The sequence below is a fragment of the Periplaneta americana genome, chromosome 7 (genome assembly GCF_040183065.1).
Source record: "Periplaneta americana isolate PAMFEO1 chromosome 7, P.americana_PAMFEO1_priV1, whole genome shotgun sequence".
Taxonomy (NCBI): Eukaryota; Metazoa; Arthropoda; class Insecta; order Blattodea; family Blattidae; genus Periplaneta; species Periplaneta americana.
In genome coordinates, this window is record NC_091123.1 from 117,876,378 (window position 1) to 117,899,220 (window position 22,843).

Genomic DNA, 22,843 nt, shown 5'->3' on the forward strand with positions numbered 1-22,843 from the left:
TGATCAGGAAGGTTCTAGAGCTCCGCGTCCCTAGGGTTTATCGGACTATTCGTTCGCGAAATGAGACCTGGGTCTAACAAGGGCTGAGGCAGGATGGCCAACCTGCCAGCATCGGATTCACGAATGTCATCCAGACCATCTGTCGGACTTGTGGAAAATTGTCGCATATATACAGAGCGCACAATGGGCCAAAGTGTGCCTAAGTATACAGATGCGTCCCAGGTCTAGCCCTCGTAAACTCAAGCCAAGTAAAGCAAACCACAGCCAAGTCCACCACTACTACTACCACCACCGTTATCGCCATCAGTAATTTTGTATTATAGTTTGAGTCGAGATGTATTTACTAATATCATTATGCAGACATATTTTAGGACTAAGTTATCGCCCACATTAATAGACAAAATTTACAAAACAGAGGGAACTTAAAACCCTTTATACAGGATGATTCACGAGGAGTTACACTAATTTGAAGCTGTTTGTAAAGTACCTTTTATCTTTAGTTCTAAGGGTAAAAGAATATTGAAAAATAGAGAATGAACTATCCAAAAGTATCACTTCTTTAATTGGCTAGTATTCTGAAGCTAAAACTGTGTCGTTAATTCCTTAGTTGCTTTGCACAGATTTTTTTAAACTGAAAATTACATTATTCTTACGCACTTATGACAATAACTGTTACAAATCATACGACATCTAGGAACTTGATTCTTTACAGTTCAATTTTGCATCCTAATGTACGGTCTTAAAAAATTTAGAAGAGTGGCGTGATTTGTAACAATTATTGTGATAAGTACGTAAGAAAAATTTAATTTCATAATTAAAAACCGAAAAAATTTCTGTATGAAGTAACTATGGAATTCACAACACATTTTTAGCTTCATAATACTAACCGATTAAAGAAATGTTACTTCTGAATAGTTCATTTTTTATCTGTAATATTCTTTTATCCTTGAAACTAAAGAAGGAAGGTATTTTACAAATGACTTCAAATTAGTGTAACTCAAAAAAAAACATTGAGAATGGAATCCATGTTTATGACATTTTTTTCTGAAAATATATGCTCTATGAGTGGCTGTAACTACTCTTGAATCACCCTGTATAATTAAACCAAAAATCTGGAAACCCATATCGCACAAGTTGCAGCTCTTAGTTTATCACCTTTACTAATCTTACAAGATTAATAAAACTGTTTTAGTACCTGTTTTAGAGCATCAAAGGCTTTTTATATCAATTTTATTTGTTTCATTGGCATAATAATAATAATAATAATAATAATAATAATAATAATAATAATAATAATAATAATAATAATAATAATAATTTATTTATTTATTTAATCTGGCAGAGCTAAGGCCAGTAGGCCTTCTCTTCCGCCCAGCCAGACTCTAATTCTAATTAAATACATTTGCTTACATAGTTATTACATTAATATCTAGATCATAAAACAACATGATAAGCGGGTCCGATAAGCGGGTAGGCTACAATAAAATAAAATAATTTATATGTGGTTCCCTCAGTTGCTTATCTTTAATATATAAATAAGTCAAAACATGACCTAATTATACAGACTCAAAATAGGTTATGTTTTAACTTATTTATGTATTAAAGATAAGCAAATGACGAAAGCATATATAAATAATTTTATTTTAAATTTTATTTGTTAAGCAGTCGAGAAATTAATTCCAAAATGTTTCGGAATGACGAAATTTGTTTCTAAAAGTGTACTAATCCACAATCTACAAAAAATAAGGCATTAGTGAGATAATAGTTCCGGGTTAACGAGAAAGCAAGATTGTTTGAAAATACTGTAACTTTTAAAAATTAAAAAAATAATAACTTTAATAATTTTACTACCACTCAGTTTTTCTTTCTTATATTTTTACTTTGAAAGAAACCAATATTCTCTCAACAGTTTTAAAAAATTTCTTCAGAAGTGTGCGTACAAAATTTAATATTGCCTACACAATGTTAACGTGATGAAATGGGGTTCCTAAACTTCTGATTGACACAATACTTCTACTGCTTATTACTATGTTTCAGTATCCCAAATATTGAAAAAAAAAAAAGTGTTTAGCCTATATCAACTTTTCCCTAGTCAATTGATTTCGGAACAGTTATCCTAGATTTTCACGGATACTCATTCATTATTCTATAGTGCTTAATTTTTCGCTATACGGGGTGTTAAAAAAATATCCAATATTTTAAAAGTTGCTAGTATACATCAAAACAAGTAAATAATGTCTAATAAACGTGGGTCCTACAACACATACTTTCTGAGATCAGAACATTTCTTCATAAGAGGTGCTCAATATCACGTGCATTCATGGCATTGCATTCCTCTGCCATTCGGTGTAACAAATCACGCACTCTTTGAAATTTATTTTAATACGCTAATAAGAAAGTCCTGATAACCAGCCCCAGTTAATCTCTATGGTAGCACGTATGGCCTATCAATCTATCATCAAGAATGCCTGCCCATACTTTGATTGAGAATCGGTGCTGATCCTTGTTTCTTCAAATGCATGGGAATTTTCATCAGCCAACACATGATGATTACGAACATTCACATCATCATCTCTGCAACCAGACTTTCGTTTTCAGTATTCCTTGCGACGTATCATTATTCCATGCCAGGGATGTCAATTACGATATGATTGTCTGGTAATCTGCTGTATTGTAGGGCGGAGAAATGCATTGCCATAAATGAACGTCACATTGAGCACCTTCTATGAACAAGTGTTCAGATCTCAGAAAGTATGTGTCGTAGGACCCATGTTTATTAGACATTATTTTCTTGTTTCGATGCGTACCATCACTCCTAAAATATTGGACACTTTTTTAACACCCTGTATATTTTACACAGTCATAAGGTATAATTTTTTCTTCACTCATGCAAGAAATTATATAGGTAGTGTGTAGTTTGTAATGTAACGTAAGCTGATCTGCATGGAATAAAAGAAGAGTAACTAGAAAACAGAATTAATTTTATTATAAGTAATGCTGAGATACGAGAATCATGATACGATAATCTATGCAAAAACACAATCCACTGCGTAAAAGGGCCTTTAAAAGTGACAAAATGTTAATCTGGTTTAATATTAATTCATATAGACGTAGCTGAAATAATTGAGATAAAAATGTAATATATTATTATCTCATCTAATAAAGAATTCACATTTGGATAAAATGTAGTCAGTGTTGTGGTTATGTCATCATTATGCCATTTTGTTTTACCACGTCTGTTTGTATGTCAACAACACGTTTAAAGACACTTTGTATGTTTATGTAAATTGTAAATTAGTACTTCACGAGTAAGAACTTAATAACAAGTACAGTTCTTGTTTAAGAAATATGTCGCATAAACAAATCGGTGTACAAATACGAAGACGCTAATGAGGCTATATAATGGAGTCTTTGAACTACAGCGACACATTTTAGCAAGTGTGTGCCATCATATTAGGTATTACACGTTTATACAGTCGTCTTTCTGTCACATGCATCTCGTGAAAGTTTCTACACATAATATTATGATGCCTCTGTTAATGTAGCCCATGCCATAAACTGCAGCACTCAACATACAGCTCCTGTCACGAGCGGTGATTTTTTTGTCATGATTATCATTATTGTTGTAATAGTTATTATCGACGTCATCGTTGATGTTGTCTTCGTACTTTTCGCTGTTACCATTGATATCATTAACATTATTATTATTATTATTATTATTATTATTATTATTATTATTATAATCATCATCATCATCTCCAACATCATCACTATCAAGTCATCATCAACAACGATTGGACCTCATGGTCCGCTCCAGCTTCAACCGAGGGCCTCGCTTCAACTTAGACCTACTTTAATCTAAATTTGATCTTGCTATCGTATTGTTCAAAGAAATCAACATGTACTGTGGAAGTTAAATAAGTTCCATTGTATTAAATTTAGAATTAAAGTGATTATAGCGTAATAAAGAACGTTCAAAACCAAACAATTTGCGTAATTAATTGATTCATTATTTCATGTTTCATCTACAGTAATTTGATCGAAACCTATTTGATGCCACGTTTTTTGTTTACATTCTCCTCTCTCAAATCTTGCGAAGTGGATTATTGCAGTTAACTCACTTCCACTGTTGAGCAATGACTTCAAGGAGCTTTGCAGCGTTACAACACGTTAAATTTCGTATTCTGAAAGCTATTGGACGTATCAAAAAACTTATTTGACAAAAGTTGTTTGCATTGAATCCATCTATTACCACTGTTCATTAATGTCATAAGCTCCCTTCCACCCTATAGAGAACTTTATCATAGTTTTTGTACGGGTTCTGTTTATCAGTATGTGTTTCATGGTTCCATTTGAAATTTGTTAACGCTGTGCTCAATATCTTTGTATTTAGCAGGCTATCTAGCAACCTAAACTCGTACCATGAAGTTATCCTTAGTAACAGTTTTTACATTGATAAGTTATTTGCCTTCGAACGCTGTAACTGTAGATTTTTGGGGTGATATCTTCGAAGTGCATTTTTCGAAATTTTAATTAATTTGTCCAGATCAATTTTTTCAGAAATTCTCAGTAAAGGATACAATAACTGGCCACTGTAACAAAATGGAATGGTAATTGATGTATCTTACTTATAAACTTCAAAAGATGAATCGTCGCTGCCATTGCCATTATCGTCATAGTTGAGGAGCAGACATGGAAAACGATATAAGTGCCTCCGAGGTAAAATTTTGTTTTTGTCATGGAATGTGATATATGTAGCAGCGCCAATGTAATAGTAATGGATATATGTGCCAAACATCCTTCCATATAGTTAAACGAGTGCATTCTAGATGACACTCGATATAAGACCCGTAGTATAGTCCTGATGAACGATATAAGTGCTATCTAGTGTATGTTCTGTGGAGGGTTACTCGCTGTGTTGTTCTGCTATGAATGTAGCATCTATCATGGATAATAACAGACCACTAACTATAAAAGTATCTACGGCAAAGAAGTGTGTACAAAATAGTAAACTACGGCAGCAAGGGAAGCCATACACAACTGCTAAGGGAGAGGGTTTGTAAAGCCATGGTTCCTGATGGAATGAAGGACATTGTAAGGTCGGCCAAAATTTAAAAAAAAAAAAAAAAAAAAATCAAAGTGATTTCAATGACATCTGAAGACTTCTTGGATGTGGCTTCAGAAGCTGATAGGGTTCTAAATACGTTAACATTGCGCATTACTCAAGTATCATGGATTCGAGTTGCTTGTGATCATCCAACATTGGTCCTTACTAGGAATAACTTGAGTGATTCTGAACAGTGGAAGACATGTCAGGTTCTAAGAAGAGAACGAACACTGCAGTCTATTACAAATCTGGAGAAGTTTGCTATGCTAACTCCTAAGAACTCTTTGAAGTCAGAGAAGAAAGACCTTCTGACAATGCTATATTTCAAGGACACTAAGTATCATGGTTTTTATAAGGACCTGTGCCAATAAAAAAAAACAAACTGTTTCTCATGCTTACAAATCAAATTGTTAGTGTTTTACCTTTTAATATTCACAAATCACTCGACTGTTTGTACCTTTTCAAGGAAATTATACATGGCACTTATATCGTTGTCAGACTTTGATAATGTGAGAGCCAGTTACACTATTATGTAGTGACCCATTACTGACAATATTATGTATTGTCAGTAATGGGTTGTTTCACAGCTCAATATGTTTCCAGGGAACTTAATTGGATATTGAGACACTTTATGTTGAAAAAATTAAATAGTAATTGGAAGTCTATGGCGAGTCCTCGGCATCACTTCATTTCCCCCTTTGATTTGATTACCTGGTTGGGTTTTTCCGAGGTTTCCCCAACTAAAAGGCAAATGCTGGGTAATCTTTTGGCGCATCCTCGGACCTCACTTCATCATTGTAGAAAATTACTACATTGTAAAACTGTCAAAATTGTAAAATATTGTAAAGATTTGTAAAAATTGTAATTGTAATATTGTAAAATTTTGACTTGTTCCACATCTTAAAGCTTCATTGCTCATGTAAGATCTATGGAAGATAATAAATAAATGAATGAATGAATGAATGAATGAATGAATGAATACAGTTTTTTTGTGTTTTCCCATACATTGTCATTTTGGCACATATAGCCTACCGTTTTCCTTGTCCAGTCCACAGTTGATATCACCGTTTATTTAGTTACAGTCAATTTTATTTTCGCTGTCATCTTAATCTTCGTCGTTATTCCATCGTTTTTATCATATCACCATCATCGTAATGATGATCATTATTATCGCTATCATTGTCATCATCTTCACCGTCGCTGTTATGGTTATCATAACATCATTCTCATTACCGTCGTCATCATCACAGTTTGTAGCAGCTGTGTGAAGTGTAAAATACGTGGCACTAAGAGAAAGTTATTGCATCAGAATACTGATGGACGTTCTGTGGGAAATTCCAAATACTTCGCTTGAATGTTTGGAAAGGACCCATGTCATGAAGATGACTCGTACTTTCTGATTGTACGTTTTAAAAGAGTTTTGCAACAATTCAGTTCTTTATGCTATTCCTGTTTATAATTATTTACAAAATATATTGAAATAAAATAATTTACTCTGTATCTAAATCATCAACTGTTTGTTTATGCGGATGACGTGTATATGTTAGGAGAAAATCCACAAACGGTTAGGGAAAACACGGAAATTTTACTTGAAGTAAGTAAGGAAATAGGTTTGGAAGTAAATCCCGAAAAGTCAAAGTACATTTGGAACAACTGGATAATACCCACGGCAGAGCAATGTCGATAGTCGACGTTATTCGCTGGCCACTAGTCATCGGGCCGTACCGAGCCGTGCCAAACAAAACACAATCGAAATGGTGGTAGTAGAATTCGCGACTATATTCTTAAATAATTTACTGCATTATGAAGTGCAAGGTTTTATGTAGTACAACGGCGATGTTTTGAACGCATTAAAAGAAATGCAGATGTAGTAAGACTCTCATCTAAGTCACGTAATAAGTCACGTAATCTACTTGCAATATATTTGCGCAAATACACCTTGTAGCTAACAGTGGTGCTATCTCTCAGTAATGTTCAGAACGAAGGAGGCAGAGAAAGAAAAGAAACAAATTTCTCCCTCCAAGGACGCCACACACCAACGTCGTGTTCTTATGTTGGCGAGATTGTGTATTTAGTTAAATTTGGTGCTAAACGTAACGGCACGGTTCAAAGATACTGTGGTAATTCTCCAGTATAGCGTTTTTTATCATACAATCTATTAAAGGTAGAGAAGGATCTTGCATCATATTGTAGATATGACATGCATAAATACACACAAACATTTCATCACAGAATGTTGGATAGGTTTTGAGTTATGTGGGAAAAGCTTCATCACTGCACAGTGAAATGAATTTTGAAAAAAATAAAAAAAAAAGTATTTTTTTATCGTAAAACATTTTTTTTTTCATATAGCATGTGTTTTACACATACTAATTTTCATTATTGTACAAGATACAGTAATGGAGGAAAACAAATGTTGAACATTTCCAAAATTTTACTGTTGTAAGCTGTATCTAACCCTTTAAGACAAAATAACCTAAAGCTGTATTTTTACAACCAAAAATTCGGAGTTAAGTATAACTGAAGATTAATATGATGTCTTAATCTGAGGTTAATTGCTTATATAACTGGCCTTAAATATTCTGGAAAATAAATATATTGTTGCTAAGCAAACATGAGGAATAGAAGAGCGATACTTTCAGTTATGTTTCTTTTGACGTATATTATAAATTTTATTAATGATATGCAATTATGAAGCAATGGAAATGACATCCGCTTCATTAACCGTAGATGTAACAGGACTGCGCTTTTTTTAGGTGAGAAGTTGACTGAGTTACGGATGGAAGTTGTTTGTTAATAAATAATTCTAGTTGTCTTTCTTTGTCAAGCCAGCGTTAACGCAACAGCCATCGAGGACAAATTGTTTACCATACACACTCAGTTTCACAATTCGTGTCGACGTTTTTATGCGGTCGTATGGAAACAGCCTCGAGTGCAATGACATAGCCTATATTTCGTGAGATGATTTCTCCGTAACTCTAATCAGGCTGACAACGCAATGTGCACCACGGCGGGGGAACCGACGCTAATGATAAGAGATTTGGTTCAGAAATATTCCGTTACTGAGGTATTACGAAACCGTTGTATTTCGTATGTTTTGCTAGCCTCGGAAGAGCGAAAGAGAATTTTATTCGTTCTATCCGTCACCACTGACAACCCAATTGATTGTAATGGTTCCAACAAGTACCATAATTTCCTCTCTTCCTCTCGTGCTCTTTTATTCTACTTTCTTTTACATTTTCTTCTTGTCTTTCCTCTTCCTTTTTCTTCACCTCTTTTCTTGTCGCCCTGTTCTTCCTTATTTTCCTTTTCCTCATATCCTTTTCATTCTTCTTTTTCATCTTTCTCGTTCTCAGTTTCGTCCTCTTCTTTCTCTTTTATAATCCTCCGATCCTTCTTCGAATGCGTCTAAAACTGCGGTTTGTTTACGGCGATCATCTCCGGGCGCACATCGCTGGCGATTGTCGTCTGAAGATGCTAGACTAAAGGCTGGTTCACAATAAACCGGGAACGAGAACCAGAATGAAAACGAGAAGCAGAGGACGTGAATATAAAAGTTTTTGATTCACAATAAACCGAGAACGTAGACAACTATGCATATCGATATGCATGTCAATAACGATATGTAAAGTCGATATTACGCAGTCTGATGGTATTTGTGTATAACTGACCAATGGCGTTCTCTCATGAGTACAAGGCAGCCAACATAAACACAGGTTAACCAACTTCGAAATTTCAACTGAAACATTTCATTAAGTACGGTACTATAAATATGCCCATGCATCTTTATTATCACAACCTATTTTAAGTCTACCATAACGTAAAATAATTAGAGAAGAAACATTTGTAATAGAACAAAAATGAACACAACAGCAGTTATTGAATTGAAGCATGATTGTGTAGTATGTAATATAACGAATACAGTAATAATATACGATTTACTTACGATCGGTGTTCAAAGACGCAGCTCTTGAAAGCCACGTACTCTCCTTCATTTTCTCATCTTTATACGAGGCGCGCCGCTTATCGTAAACGTGAGGATTTTCCTCAACACTCAATATTAGAATGTCATCAAATAAAACTTGCTCCATGACGCATAGCACAGAACAAAATAACGCATAGGTTATGTCACGGTCTTCTTGCTACAAAATATATGACGACAAAATACTTTTAGATGGCAATAATGGGCTGTGATCGGAAACATGAACGCCAAAGTTGAAACTTGGCCAACTCTCCGTTCCCGATCCTGGGCTCCGACAAGCTTTTCGTTAATTGTGAATGCTCACATTTAAATGTACACATTTTAACAATTTTACCGTTTTCGTTTTCGTTCCGATTCTCGTTTCCGGTTTATTGTGAACCAGCAGTTCGGAAGGCGGTCGGCTGGCTATATGCGCCGTAGCATTTCTGGTATGTGACGTCACAAGATTGTACAATAGAATCAATCGGAATCAGTCTGTAACAAGTACTTCCCGAGTTCGTTTGTTCACGTGTGAGTGTTTCAATACATTGAATAAGTAAAACATTTACTGTGTGTGTGTGTAAGATAAATGAAAGAAGAGACTGTAAAAAGACAAGTATTGCACAGGCAGGCGCGAAAAATAGTGTTTAAGGTGTATAATTATTTTTAAAAACGTTGACGAGCAGAACGCTGTCGGCCATTTTAATGCTGGCTGCAACGTTGCCAACGCGCAAGAAACGACTGCAGAAGCATGTGGTGTGGGATTGAGAACCGTGCAAAGAATATTGTTAGTGAAGGAAAGAGTTTTTGTTTGGTGTCATATTTACAGTAATCAACGGTTAAGGTCATTATTGTCTTTTGATAATTTAAATTCTCTGCTGCACTATTTGTATTGCACGTGCTCGTGAAGTACTATGTGGCAATGTTGTACGCTGCCTTGCTCTCTCTATCTGTCTCTCTCGACGCAAACGCTAGCAGACTACCGCCTTCCGAATTGCCGTCGACTCTAGCAGTTAAAATGAATACGCACGGTTTCAGTACAGCGATGATCGCCAACGTAGATCGTTGGACGCGACGCAGATCGCTGGAGGTTGCTTCTGAAGTAAATTCAGAACGCACATCGCCGCATACATGTTCAATAATCGATATTTCGAGAAGGTCTTGAAAGGCCATGTAGAAATATATATGTTTTTAATTAAGTAAACTTTATTGTACATAAATAAATACATTATAGTTGGGAATAACAGGGACAGAGAAAGGAAAACAAAAAATAAATAAATAAAATAACTTGACACTTTGTATGGGTATTGCGCACTGGAAATCCCAAAAGTAGAAATATTGAATCGAGTTATGGTAGCAAAACAAATGAGAATTGACAGCGATGTACGCTGATAAAGAAACCACTTCCTGACGATCATCGCCAGCGTTTATAATCGCCGGCGATGTGCGTCCGGCAATGATCGCCGTAAACAAACCGTAGCTTAAGGGTCCCATACACTCTAAGACTTACCTGGAAGTATATCTGTGCAACCTAAATGCATAGGCAAGTCTTCTTGTGTATGGGCGAAAAGTATCAATGCTTTTGGTCTTGAGATAAATCTCCAGACTTTCACGACTGCTTGAAATTTTCCGACTGTAGCACTCTCCAAATTAAGCAGCAGACATAGAAACAAACGGTACTGCAAGCAATTGTTCGAGATTTCATTGTTACGTTTTGCAGTCCTCTCTAGCGAAATGGCAGCAAGCTGTGAAAGCTAATTTTCAAGGAACTATTATCCTGCATTTTTATCAGAATAATATATAGAAATGTTTAAATCTTTCCCATGCTTATGGGGTTAAGGGTATATGTACGTGAACGACCACAAATATTTTCAGAAAATGCAGGCTCTAAATTTCTAAAATTTTATAAGGAAATGAACTCACAATTGGACAAAAATTACAAAGTACCACAACAAGACGTAAGAGTATTAAAACATAAATATCTGATAAAGGTATAAAAAAGGTTACTAATAATATTTTTAAGAATTCACTTTTTACTTTAAATTAAATTTTCATAATTCCACAACCATTAGAGTTAGAATTCTGAAATTTTGTACACTGATTTAACATCCATTTATGGAAAAGGTGAACTAAAATAATGCTCATTTGTTTGAAAATAGAAAAATTAAGTCATAAAACATTATGTAAATTTTAATATATTTTATATAGAACAAATAAAGAATTAATTGTATTAAAATAAAGAATTCTACATGTCTGAGAGTAGTTTACTTTTCAGAAATAATTGTTTAGTACATGCAGGAAAAATATTAAAGATGTCAGAGAGACCATAATAATGTTATGGTTACCAAATGATGTAACTGCATAATTATTTTTTTTTCATACTCTGATAAAACTGGTTTGAAAAATAATACTAGTAATTTTTTTATACTTTTCTCAGATATTTAAGTTCTAATAAGTCTTGTAATTTTTGTCCAATTGTGAGTTCATTTCCTTATAAAATTTTAGAAATTTAGAGCCTGCATTTTTTGATAATATTTGTGGTCGTTCACGTACTTATACCCTTAAATAACACGTGATAACAAGTCTTATGAAGCTAAACTATAGATATACTATTTGAAAATAGCGCTAAGGAATCGCGAACAAATGAACGCAGAAGCATGGAGGAATTGTATTTCTCGAGTGATCGCTTTTGAATCGTTTTTTTTTTTTTTAGAAACCTCGTAAATCAAATTTTAACAAAATTGAGTTTAATGCCAATTCCTGTATTTCTTTTGTGACATGTGCGTTTGAATTAGGTTTCGTGGAGAAGGCCCATATGTCAGTGATAAAGCTGACACAGAATGAACAAAACTATAGCCCAAACTGTTGTGTTTGGTAAATTAATTATTTTGTGTCTGAATTTTGGATTTTTTAGAATAATGTTTTTGTCTTTTGTGTAATATAGGCTACAGAGTGAATCAAAAGCCTGGAATCATATAATATCTTCCATATGCTTGATTTTCGATTAGTATAGGTTTTACCAGTATTTGTAAGACCAAATGCTCTACCAGTGACACATTTGAATCTAGCCCTCAGCTATCTCAAAAGCCGCCATTTTGAATGTAACTTTGAAATTTTAAATGGAAAGGGAGTTATGTAGGTACTCAGAATCATGTGAAATTTTCTGATAAAAACAATGATGCGATCCGTTTTGAGATATCTCTAATCGTTTTCAAATGTTAAATTCACGTTTATACACACAAGAATTATAAATTGTAATACAATTAATCGAAACTGAACTCTACATAGGTAAAAATCAACTTGTGTTATTGTAATAGTAATAACGTAAATTACCTATAGGCCTAGCACTTCGTTGTTTCACTCGTCCCGCCCTGTGGCCGCGTGGTCGTGTTTTCTAATGAAAATTCAACTGGTAGTTCCTCTATGGCAGTGATGTCAATTGATGCCCATAGGAGCAAGCGCGTGCTTTAGAGCTCAGGAGAGCCTGAGCGCTTTACAGCGGAAAGGAAAGAGACAGACGAAAGTGGTAGTATATGCCGCTTGGTCCAGCTATACACAGGGATGGCCAGCACTGAGTCAATAGATAAAGGGAAGAGAACTTATTAAAACTGTATCCATGTCAATTTTTAGAGTTGTCTGAGAAGTATAAGTGCATTGTAAGAATGTAATGCTCATTTTTCACAAGTTTAATCTTTTATTCAAAAGAAATATTTTCTCAACTTCTTTGATAGAAAAGTGAAATTTTCAGATATAGGCCTATTTATTTAGTAGACTTACAGAATGTTTTCGTAAATCTAATATACGTAAATACGTATTGCTGAAGATAATGTGTTGAAAATTTTGAAAATATTCGCATGGAAATTGTTGTAAGGAAATGAATTAACAAAGCAACTACTGTTACATCATAAGCAAAAGATACGTGTCCATGTGTTGTAAAAATTTCAACTCTATAGCTTCAGCAGATTTCGAGAAAATCATTTAATATTCTGATGATAGGAGTTTGCTCACTAATATCACCTTAAAAGCATAATGCGATAAGAATTTTGTTATGGTATATTAGTTACACTTGAAACATATACAGAACCTAGATAACTTTGCTTTGTACTGTAATATTGTTTTGATTAGTTTATTGATTACTTTTATAAGGCTAAAGTGCCATCAATATCAATTCCAACTTATCATGTCATGCTTAATCTCTCTTTTTTTTGGGGGGGGGGGGCACTTTCTTTATGATTGATGTATTTCATTGATTTAGTACAGTATAGTTGTACTACTATAGAATTTATGTGAATATTTCTTCTTAACTCTTTATTGTGTTATTAACGTTTAAAACACAACTGCAATATAAAAAATTGGTATTAGTACTTTTGTTTTACACACAATATAGATAATATCAAACAGAAAGAAGCCATATAAAAATAACGACATAAAATTTCACGTTCCGTTTGAAGTTTGTGCACCACTGTTTTCTTAATCCAACAGGCTGCTTATTCATATACACAACCCTTCCTCTTTCCAAACTTAGCGCTTGCTGCCCGCGCGCGACGTCAAGGTCAGAAAAATGCGCTTGCTTTGACATCACTGCTCTATGGGATCGGTGTCCACTCAGCATCCTAAAAAGCCGGGAGCTACAATGAACAGCGTTGTCCGGTCTAGCAAACCAACATTAACAGGCTCGTGGCTCAACGTATTGACCACTCGTTATTCCATACTGCTCTAATGATCATCTGCCTCCTGAAATAAATGGGCTAGTAGGCTTAGCTTAATAGGACTGTTACGTCACGGATTAAAAAATATCGTTTCACTACAGAATAGTCTCGTGAATGTGTTCTGGCAGAGAGCCAAACGTGACTCTGTGCCACATACATTATTGTTTATATGCGGTTTCATTTCCAAGCTGAAGAGATTAGTAGGTATGTAAATTTGAAAGCGCCTGAAAAAAATAAGACGTCAAAATCTATCATAGAATGGAGCAAAAGTACAAACTAAATCTCTTCCCACTAATAGTCAGCTTTGTTTCTTAATTCCTTCAAATCATAAATAAAAATATTATAGATGTGTATATAGGAAGGATTTGCCAGAAATCTAACCAGGGTTCTTTCGAATACAGAGGAAGCAATCTGTCAGTTTGGTATCTACATGATCTCTAGATCTTTGGTAACACACATATTATCCTAATTTAGCAAAAAGAAAGGAAACGCAGTCACCGTTAAGGCGCTTGCCTGCCGGTCTGAAGTTGCGTTCGGGCCCGGGTTCGATCCCCGCTTGGGCTGATTACCTGGTTGAGTTTTTTCCGAGGTTTTCCCCAACCGTAATGTGAATGCAAGGTAATCTATGGCGAATCCTCGGCCTCATCTCGCCAAATATCATCTCGCTATCACCAATCTCATCGACGCTAAATAACCTAGTAGTTGATACAGCGTCGTTAAATAACCAACTAAAATAAAAAACAAAAAGAAAGGAAACACGTCATACATAATTAGTTACACCTTTCATGTCACGTTGCGTATGTGGTACCTAAGATGTTACGTCCATTTTCGGCTTTTCCCCTTTCTAGAGCTCCTTCAGTGGAGCAGCGTAACCTGGAGTGAGACAAGTGGCCAACAGGCTTGGAGCTCACATATTCAGTTTCTTTCAGACCCGAACCCCTTGCAAGGACGCGTTTTGCGTACCTTTTAAATTTCTCCTCCCACTTCTCCTCTTTCAATTCAATTCAGCCACAGTCCCAGTTCCCAGCACGTTAAAGAGATCTTTGCGCTCTCGTGTGCCACACCATTGACGATGTCTGCCAGAGCAGCAAACGAAACGTGTGGTAGCAACAGCGCCAACAGACCACGGCCCTTTAGCCCGGATAACGCCGGCCGTGAAAGCCTATATTCCCTCGTGGGTACTCACCTTGTCGTGGTGAGGGGACTTAAACTTGTTGTTTAAGCTAACAAGTAACAAAGAGGTACCCACATAAGCTGCATTATCACCAACGCGGTCCCACTATATTTTTCACTGTTTATATTCATGGAGTCCCTCAGTGTAAAATTCTCCGGAGGTAAAATAGTCCCTCAATCGGGTCTCCGGGTAGGGACTGCACTGAGAGATGCCAAGAATCGTACTAAAGTACTTATTTGGAACACCAACAGTCACACCGTCCAGTCAATTAGAGCCAAGTTTAATACTTTTCGAGTAAAATAATTATAATTTCACTCAATACCAGTTTTCAAAAATAGAATATGATGCTTTTATTTTAAAAATCCAAACTGCATTTTATACAACAAAATCAGGTTTAATGAGCTTTAACTCAAAAATATGCCACAATAACATAAATATCATAAAATGTTATGCATTTGTTAAAAAAGCCAAAATATACAAATATGTATAATATAAGATTTGGTTTAATAAGCTTAAATGTCGATGATTCATTAATATAATTTAGTGAGCAATTATTACAGGCTATGCAAATGGCCTACATGAACTTCCTGACTCTAATTTGTTACCAATTGAAGAGTCAACTACAAGAATGATGGATGTCATTTGGAATACATTTTGCAGGAGAAGCAATTGAAAGTTTGAAATGCTTAGCGCTCAAAGCTTAACTGTGATTTTCCGATTATTACTGGACACTGACTATCAGTGTTAATGCCATATAACTCTCTATGTACATTCTATATGTCTTAAGCTATGCATTGACAGTCTTGGTTCATTTTCGACAAGAAAGTGACATCCATAATTCTTGCAGTGGACTCTTCAATTGTAAAGTTCGTTCCTAACAATTTTAAAATATTTATCTATTTTTTTTCTCAAAAATGATTTTCTTTTACATTAACGCTTTTATTGTACTCAGCTCATGAATTGGATTGAGAAACGTTATTAGGAACACTCACAGTCACAGGCATAGGCAGCTGAGGATCGTCTGTTAACCTTAGTTTCCTTTTTCGGAAACATGCTCACTTACAGCTTATGAGCACACACATTCTTTGGATAAATAGGCAATTCTTAACAATGCTGTACATTGTAAGATGGAGGTCAGTAAAAGTTAAAGCTTGTTTGTTTCCGTACTCTGTTTTTAGTCACCTTTCGCCAAGTATTAGCCACTAACTTAACCCAATCCACACACCTGACTGTGTCGCAACTCAACGTTCCGCAACCGCTGCACCACGAACTTGTATCTTAGCGAAGGCAAATTCTTTACAGTCATTAGATTAAGGTTTAGCTCCTACATATATCGCTAACTCTAGTCAAGTTGTTTAGACTGGTCGAGCATAACGTATCCAGGAAAGTAGGTGACCCTTCCAAATCTTGATGGAACCGTGATGATGAACCTGGAAGTATTTCCGATACGCCGAAGGTATAAAACTCAGTACCAGATTCCATCTTCATAACCCAATTACCTCGTAAACCTATGTTCTCGTAAGATTATACAATTGCCTTCAAAATTAAAATTAATTGTAGACCCTACATTACGAACTCACTTCTCAGATTTACACTGTAACATTTAAACGGTGAGTGCCCTTCCTCGGAGGTCTGGTACGCATTATGTTTGCCAATAGACCCAAGGTTCACGGCGATGGATTTTAAAAGACGATACAAACTCTTAGCATGCTCTCTTCGGTAGGACGCAGGCCTATAGCTCAGATTCCTTGTCATGGATCTACGGTACATAAAGACACTCTCAAAGGGCTTCAGGTAAAATTTACCAACAGCTTCTAGTCCATGCCAAAATTTGGAGCTAGCACAATGGGCCCACATCATTTGCTTAAATAGTCGTGGACTTGCGCTTGTACTGCCCTCTACCCATAATCCACACCATATTATACCAATAGAAGGGCAATGATACAATTTGTACCTTCAAGTTCAGAGAAAAATAATTTAATTTCTAACAAGGAATTGTATTATCTTAAGACATCGGATTTTTAGGCTCGTTTAGCGTAGGCTGAAACATACGTTCTTTAATGCACCCAGTTTCAGGCAATATCATAGCTCGAGAGACTCTCGTGTTACATACATTTAGGGACTTTTTTCATAAAATTGTTGCAAACTATCCTATTCGAATCTATGCAAAGATTATTATTTTTGGTCCTACAGAATATATCTGTTATGGTAACAATTATTATTAGAGGAGAAAAATTCGCTCCGGCGCCGGGGATCGAACCCGGGTCCTTGGTTCTACGTACCAAGCGCTGAGCTACGCCGAAGTCCAACCCACAGCACTGGATCGAACCCCTCTCCTCCAGTGTTTTTCCTTTTGTGGCCTGACTCCAAGTTGGGCATGTATGTTGACATTTTATATTAAGTCAACTGCCATTGGATTCCCGGCGCCGGAGCGAATTTTTCTCCTCTAATATAATTATCCTATTCAAGCTTAGAAATCCAAGGTCAGCTAATTATACAGGAAACATAGGCCTCTGGGTCTTTTTGTCTCGCACTTATCTTCTCCAAACTTGTGGTCTAAAATATTAGGCTCCTGATAATGTGGTTAGGGAATTCCGCTACTTTTTGAGGTTCGAAGTTTTCAAAATATCAAATTCTTAAAAGATAACTCCCAGGACAAGAACTTCAACACACATATTGTTTGTTGCTAACGCGATGAAGAGCGGGAGATGAGGCGGCAGAGGGAAGATTGTTAGTGATATGAATGATTACATTATGTGATGCAGTAGCGATAAAATTCATTAAAAAATATGCAGCCTTCATAAGTCTCCGGACATTGCTCTTGTGCTTAGACAGTGAGAAGTTTAGCTATTAATTTCATTTCGTATCAGATTAAGCAATTATTAATAGTTTACTTTATTAAAACAGTAGTTACTTTAGTACTCGTAAAACAATTAGTAGTTCTATCTTTTAATTTCCATACGCATATTGTAATTAGTGTTTTCGGCATGAGTAAAATTTGGCTACTGGGATGCTTATCTGAATGATGTTTATAATAACATCCACAGTCAAGAAGGTCACATTCCTTCCGCTTGTCTTCAGAGGGAAACTGGATACATGTCATTAATCCACAAGAGAAATGTCTAAATTATGTTGGAATTAAGAGTAGACTCTAAAGCTTTGGGTTCCCACAAATAATAGTCGCATTTGGTACGATCTGGGGAACGTGCGGGCCATAATCTTCCAGAAATTGTACTGTCATAAAAATGTTCCTTATTAATTCCAAAGAAACTACAGGAATAACCCTCACATTATATCCAAATTTAAAAACTAAATAAGAACAGAAATGAGAAGAATTACGGAAGGGAGGACTATTGCGTCTGAATTAAAACTTTATCAAAAGATGTCGGGAATGTGTGAATGCAGACGGACATCAATTTTAACACATCATATATTACAGGTTAGTAGGCCTATTGTGTATGAAATATAAATATAATTGTGTTTTTGCCATTATTAAAGTTTCATAACTAGAAATAATCGGGAGGTTATGGCTCAATAATGTCTTAACATAGTACATAGGCTAACCATTAGAGATGAACAAAACTAACTGCCGCTCTCGCTCGCTGTGTTCGCTGCATTTGCCTTTCGAGTCTCGGCTCGTCATTCTAGTGCACTTCGAATCTCGCTCGTCATTCTCGAAATAGCATTTGGTCGGTGTGGAAATATTTCGTAACTTTGAATAACATACATCACTGAAATAAATAACATAAATGTTTAAATGAGACAAAAAGACAAAACAGAACAGTATCTTGGTTATCAAAATGTTCTGGTTTTATTATATGATATTACCTATGGTTATATAAATAAAAACAAAACAATTCTCAAATAAATTTGCATTTCTAAGAAACATAAAATATGACGTTAATATATTTTTACTTGAGATTGCAACTTGATCTTAAACATATGAAAAGAAAATTCCTAGCCTTTTAATAAGGGCCTAGTAATTCAATAAAGATTGGGGAACGGATTATTATACACTGAAAGGTAGAGATGATGTTTCAAATAAGCTACTTGATTGTTTATACATATATAACAGTTGCTAAAGTAGATAAAAGTTCAGTCAGGTATAAGCAACTGCTGACTTCGGGACTTGATCACAATATCGAGTCTCGGAAGACTCACAACCAGTCTTTACGTCAAGGACGCGACGTAATACAACATTGTCGTGCGGGTTTTCGGCTTTGCGGGCGCTGTTAGTCTCGTTTTCTCGATTGTTGTTCATCTCTACTAACCACTCTGTTTCATTAAATGCTTGTACTTTCAATACTAATACCATAATAATCATAATATATCATTAAAATTTATCAATGCAACCTAACCTATCATAGGTGCTTCTTTAATTAGCATTTTTAAAACTAAGAAAGTGCTGACGTTCTTACTCATCCAGTTGAATGCAGAGTTATCTCTTTTCAATGAGGAAGGCGCAGATGATTCAACCAAGAGTTATAGAAGTTTCACATCGAACCCTAAGCTGAAATCTCCTAGAAACAGGTACTGAAATTTCCAGGGCATACTATAAAATTCAGTGTTGTATGAATATGAATCCCGAGCCGTAGCGTCGTGTCTGACATAATGTTGGTCTCGCGTTACGGAAAGAGTATTGGTTTAATTCCTCGTGGGGAAAGAAATTCTATTATGAAATTTCGGCCAGTGTTTGGGACCGGTGCCCATCCAGCATCGTGATGAATTTGTGGAGCTAAGCTAGGTAGCGAAATCCGGTTTCGAAAACCAGCTGTAACTGCTGGAAATCATCGTGCTGACCACACGTTACCACCGTTCACTTTTAATAAAGCTAGTCACCCCCCTCTTAGAAGTTAACAACTCGCACACAGCTGTAGAAGTATACAAATATTTTACACTAATATCTCCATCTACTCACCATGCATCCCAGATCCTCGTCGGCGTAGAGTCCTGGGAAGTGTTTCTGATTCCCGCAGTAGAACGTGGTGTCTGGGAGCTCAACTCTAGATACGAAATTGTCGTCGAAGTTCTTGTCGTACCCCACAGGGTAGTACTCCTTCGGAGCGTTCATCACCTTGCTGGGCGCTGCGAGAGGATACTTCTTGATAGGACTTGCGGACGGCCTCTTCGTCGTCGTTGTGGTCGTGGTGGACGTCGAAGTCGACGCCGCTTGTTGCTGCTGCAGCAACTGTTGCTGTCTGAGTGCTATGGCTGCAGCTATTGCCTCCTCAGACAAGTTTGTTGCTTTCGCCAAAGTTTTGATGGAGTATCCCATCGTGGCCAAAGAGGAATCTACAGCTGGAGACGGCGCTTTCACCTGTGTTGCTCCTGTTCTCAGGGTTAGGGTGTTGCTGGATATTCCTTCATCTCCAGCAGTTGGTGGATCTTTTCGTACCTATTTGAATATAAAGTGCGTTATTATATCACTCTTAATACAAAACAGTAGAAATGATTCAATGATATAGTACAAATTGATCTGTTGGAATAAACCCTACATAATCAGTAGGGCTTGGAAGTTGAAGACCTATGAATTGCCTAAAAATACCTAAGAATATCCTAAAAAGGACCTAAAGACTGCAAAAGGAACGTAAAAAAGTTAATCCAAATTAATTAATAATTTGTTTCGATTGCATATTTAATTAATGTAATGTTTAAAAAATACAAAATTCTAGTGGTATGCAACATACAGTGCGAGAAACACTATATGAATGAAATGCCTCTTCTTTCTGACATATATTTTTTAGATTAACATAATTTGAAAAACGAATTCCGTGTTTGTTAAAAAAAAAGTACTTGGAAAATCTAGAATGAACGATTTTTGCCACCTAGAATGAATTCAGCGAATACGCAATGGACATCCTGGAGAAAGAAATCGAAGTTAGTATAACTAGAATATCAGGCTTAACCACACTAGGGTTACAGAAATTGGACTTCGGAAACTTTACCTCAGCATTGCAGCATATCACAATAGTCATCTCTAGGTTCTTAGGTGTAAAGGATAGTCGACAGCACGTTACGAAATATCGAGAAACTTCTCTCCATATCAACGGATGTTATTGGTTCATAGCCTACTTGAAGCAAGAGAGATCTTATGGTGAATTGTAAAAATGGCTGTAAAAATGTAGTCGAAAGAAGCTGAAGTTGCAAAAAAAAAAAAAGACCATTAAAACCTAAAAAAAAGAGGCTAAAAAGGACCAATAAGCCGAAAAATACAGAAAAAGACAAAAAAGGGCAAATAAACCCCACCAAAGACCCAAAATGAACATAGCCTATATTATGTTGGGTCTCGTCTCCGGACACTCGAAAGAAAAAAAAAAGTATTTTTCCTCAACTTCCGATTCCTAATAATCACTAACTGACAACGTAGATGATATTGCAAGTAAATACTGTACATGTTTTAGTTTCTTATTGTTGTTTATATCATTTTAGAAAACAATAATCTTTGTTCTGAAATGTAATCTTGGTGTCTCAATTAAGGTTTTAAAGCATTAATTTATATTTTTTTTCCGCTTACCACAGCATTGATTACATTTCGCACATGTCTGAAGAGCTTGCATTAATCCTAATGTTTTCATATTTGAATATATTTTCCTTTATTCTGCCATGATTTACTATTAATTTTTGTTATCTTTTGTGTTGTTTCATCACCATTTTACATTTATAATTCAACTTTATTTCACACGTGGTTTTAATATTACAGTTATAAGTTTTAAAATCACAAAGACCTTGATAATTTAAATGCAGATATACTATCTAATTACATTTCATAAATACAGAGAGTTTCAGCGAACGTTGATATAATGTACGTCGGCAGACAAGCTATAAGACTACCACGATACTGCCACTATTTGCTTCCGCAGAAGCTCGGCACAGCTCTGCCGTGGATACATGAAGCATTAGTATGAGCTGTGGCGTTATCCTGCTCAAAATACACCGTGAAACCTTTTGCATATAGCATATGTAAATTCATCACTCAATGGTTCCAAAATATGACTTATTTATCTCGCACTGCTGATCGTTTCTGTAAAAAAAATATCAATGGTTCTGTGGCGCTGACGGCACACCATATCCCTATTTTTTTTTATCATACACTGGAACTTTATTCACGATTCTTGCCTTTTCTACTAACCAGGATCTGTTATTACTTATGCAACTAGGCCACGTAAATAAAACCATGTTTCGTCGAAAAAGAAAATAAATATGAAATCAATCCCTGTTATTAACGTTACGTCCAATTACAAACGTGATTCTAATGTGTGATGCAATAACATACAGTACGTTTCATTGTGTATTTTCTACAGTAACGCCACAGCTCATACTGCTAACGTATTCATGATGGAATTGCGCCGAGCGTTCACGGAGGCAAACAGCGATAGCGTCAGAGTCTTGTCGCTGGTCGACTGCTACTGGAACCACAAACAAACAGGTTAAAATTTTCATAAGCCAAGTTATTTAGTAAGTAGTGGTAATACAGAGTTGTTTTCCATCTCTGATAACGAATTTGAATGACATCATGTGCGTCAGGAGTCACACAGCTGAACTGTGGCGCGAGGTGACAGACCAGTAGTGAGTGATCTCATAGTCAGAGTGCACGGCGACTCACAGCAGAAATTCCCACGAAAATCGAGCCTTTTTGGGAGGGGTACATAAAACGCTTTCCAATGCCAAGTATAGTTAAATGAAAATAAAAGAAGCCTGCAATAAACGAGGTTTCGTTATTTCCAAGAAAGGCATCTTCTGTATAACTTAATAAGATTGGTAAATCTCGAATGGAATTAATTTGTATCACCTCGTGGAGTGTGGGATGGATTTGCTTGCTTTTTCTACTCTGGAATTAATCCCATCCGACCGGTGCCAGTACACACAAGATGCTTTTCTTGGAATTAACGAAA

The 22,843-nt window shown here is 35.8% G+C and overlaps 1 protein-coding gene across 2 annotated transcripts in view; it reads right to left on the reverse strand.

Annotated features, from left to right (window-relative positions):
• The window catches only part of LOC138703388 (probable serine/threonine-protein kinase dyrk2), a 155,027-nt gene that overhangs the window by 13,055 nt on the left and 119,129 nt on the right, over positions 1–22,843 (reverse strand). For both annotated transcript variants that reach the window (XM_069831215.1, XM_069831214.1), the window contains one exon: positions 19,870–20,346. In XM_069831215.1, coding sequence (XP_069687316.1) covers positions 19,870–20,346 — 477 coding nt within the window. The remainder of the gene's footprint in view (positions 1–19,869; positions 20,347–22,843) is intronic.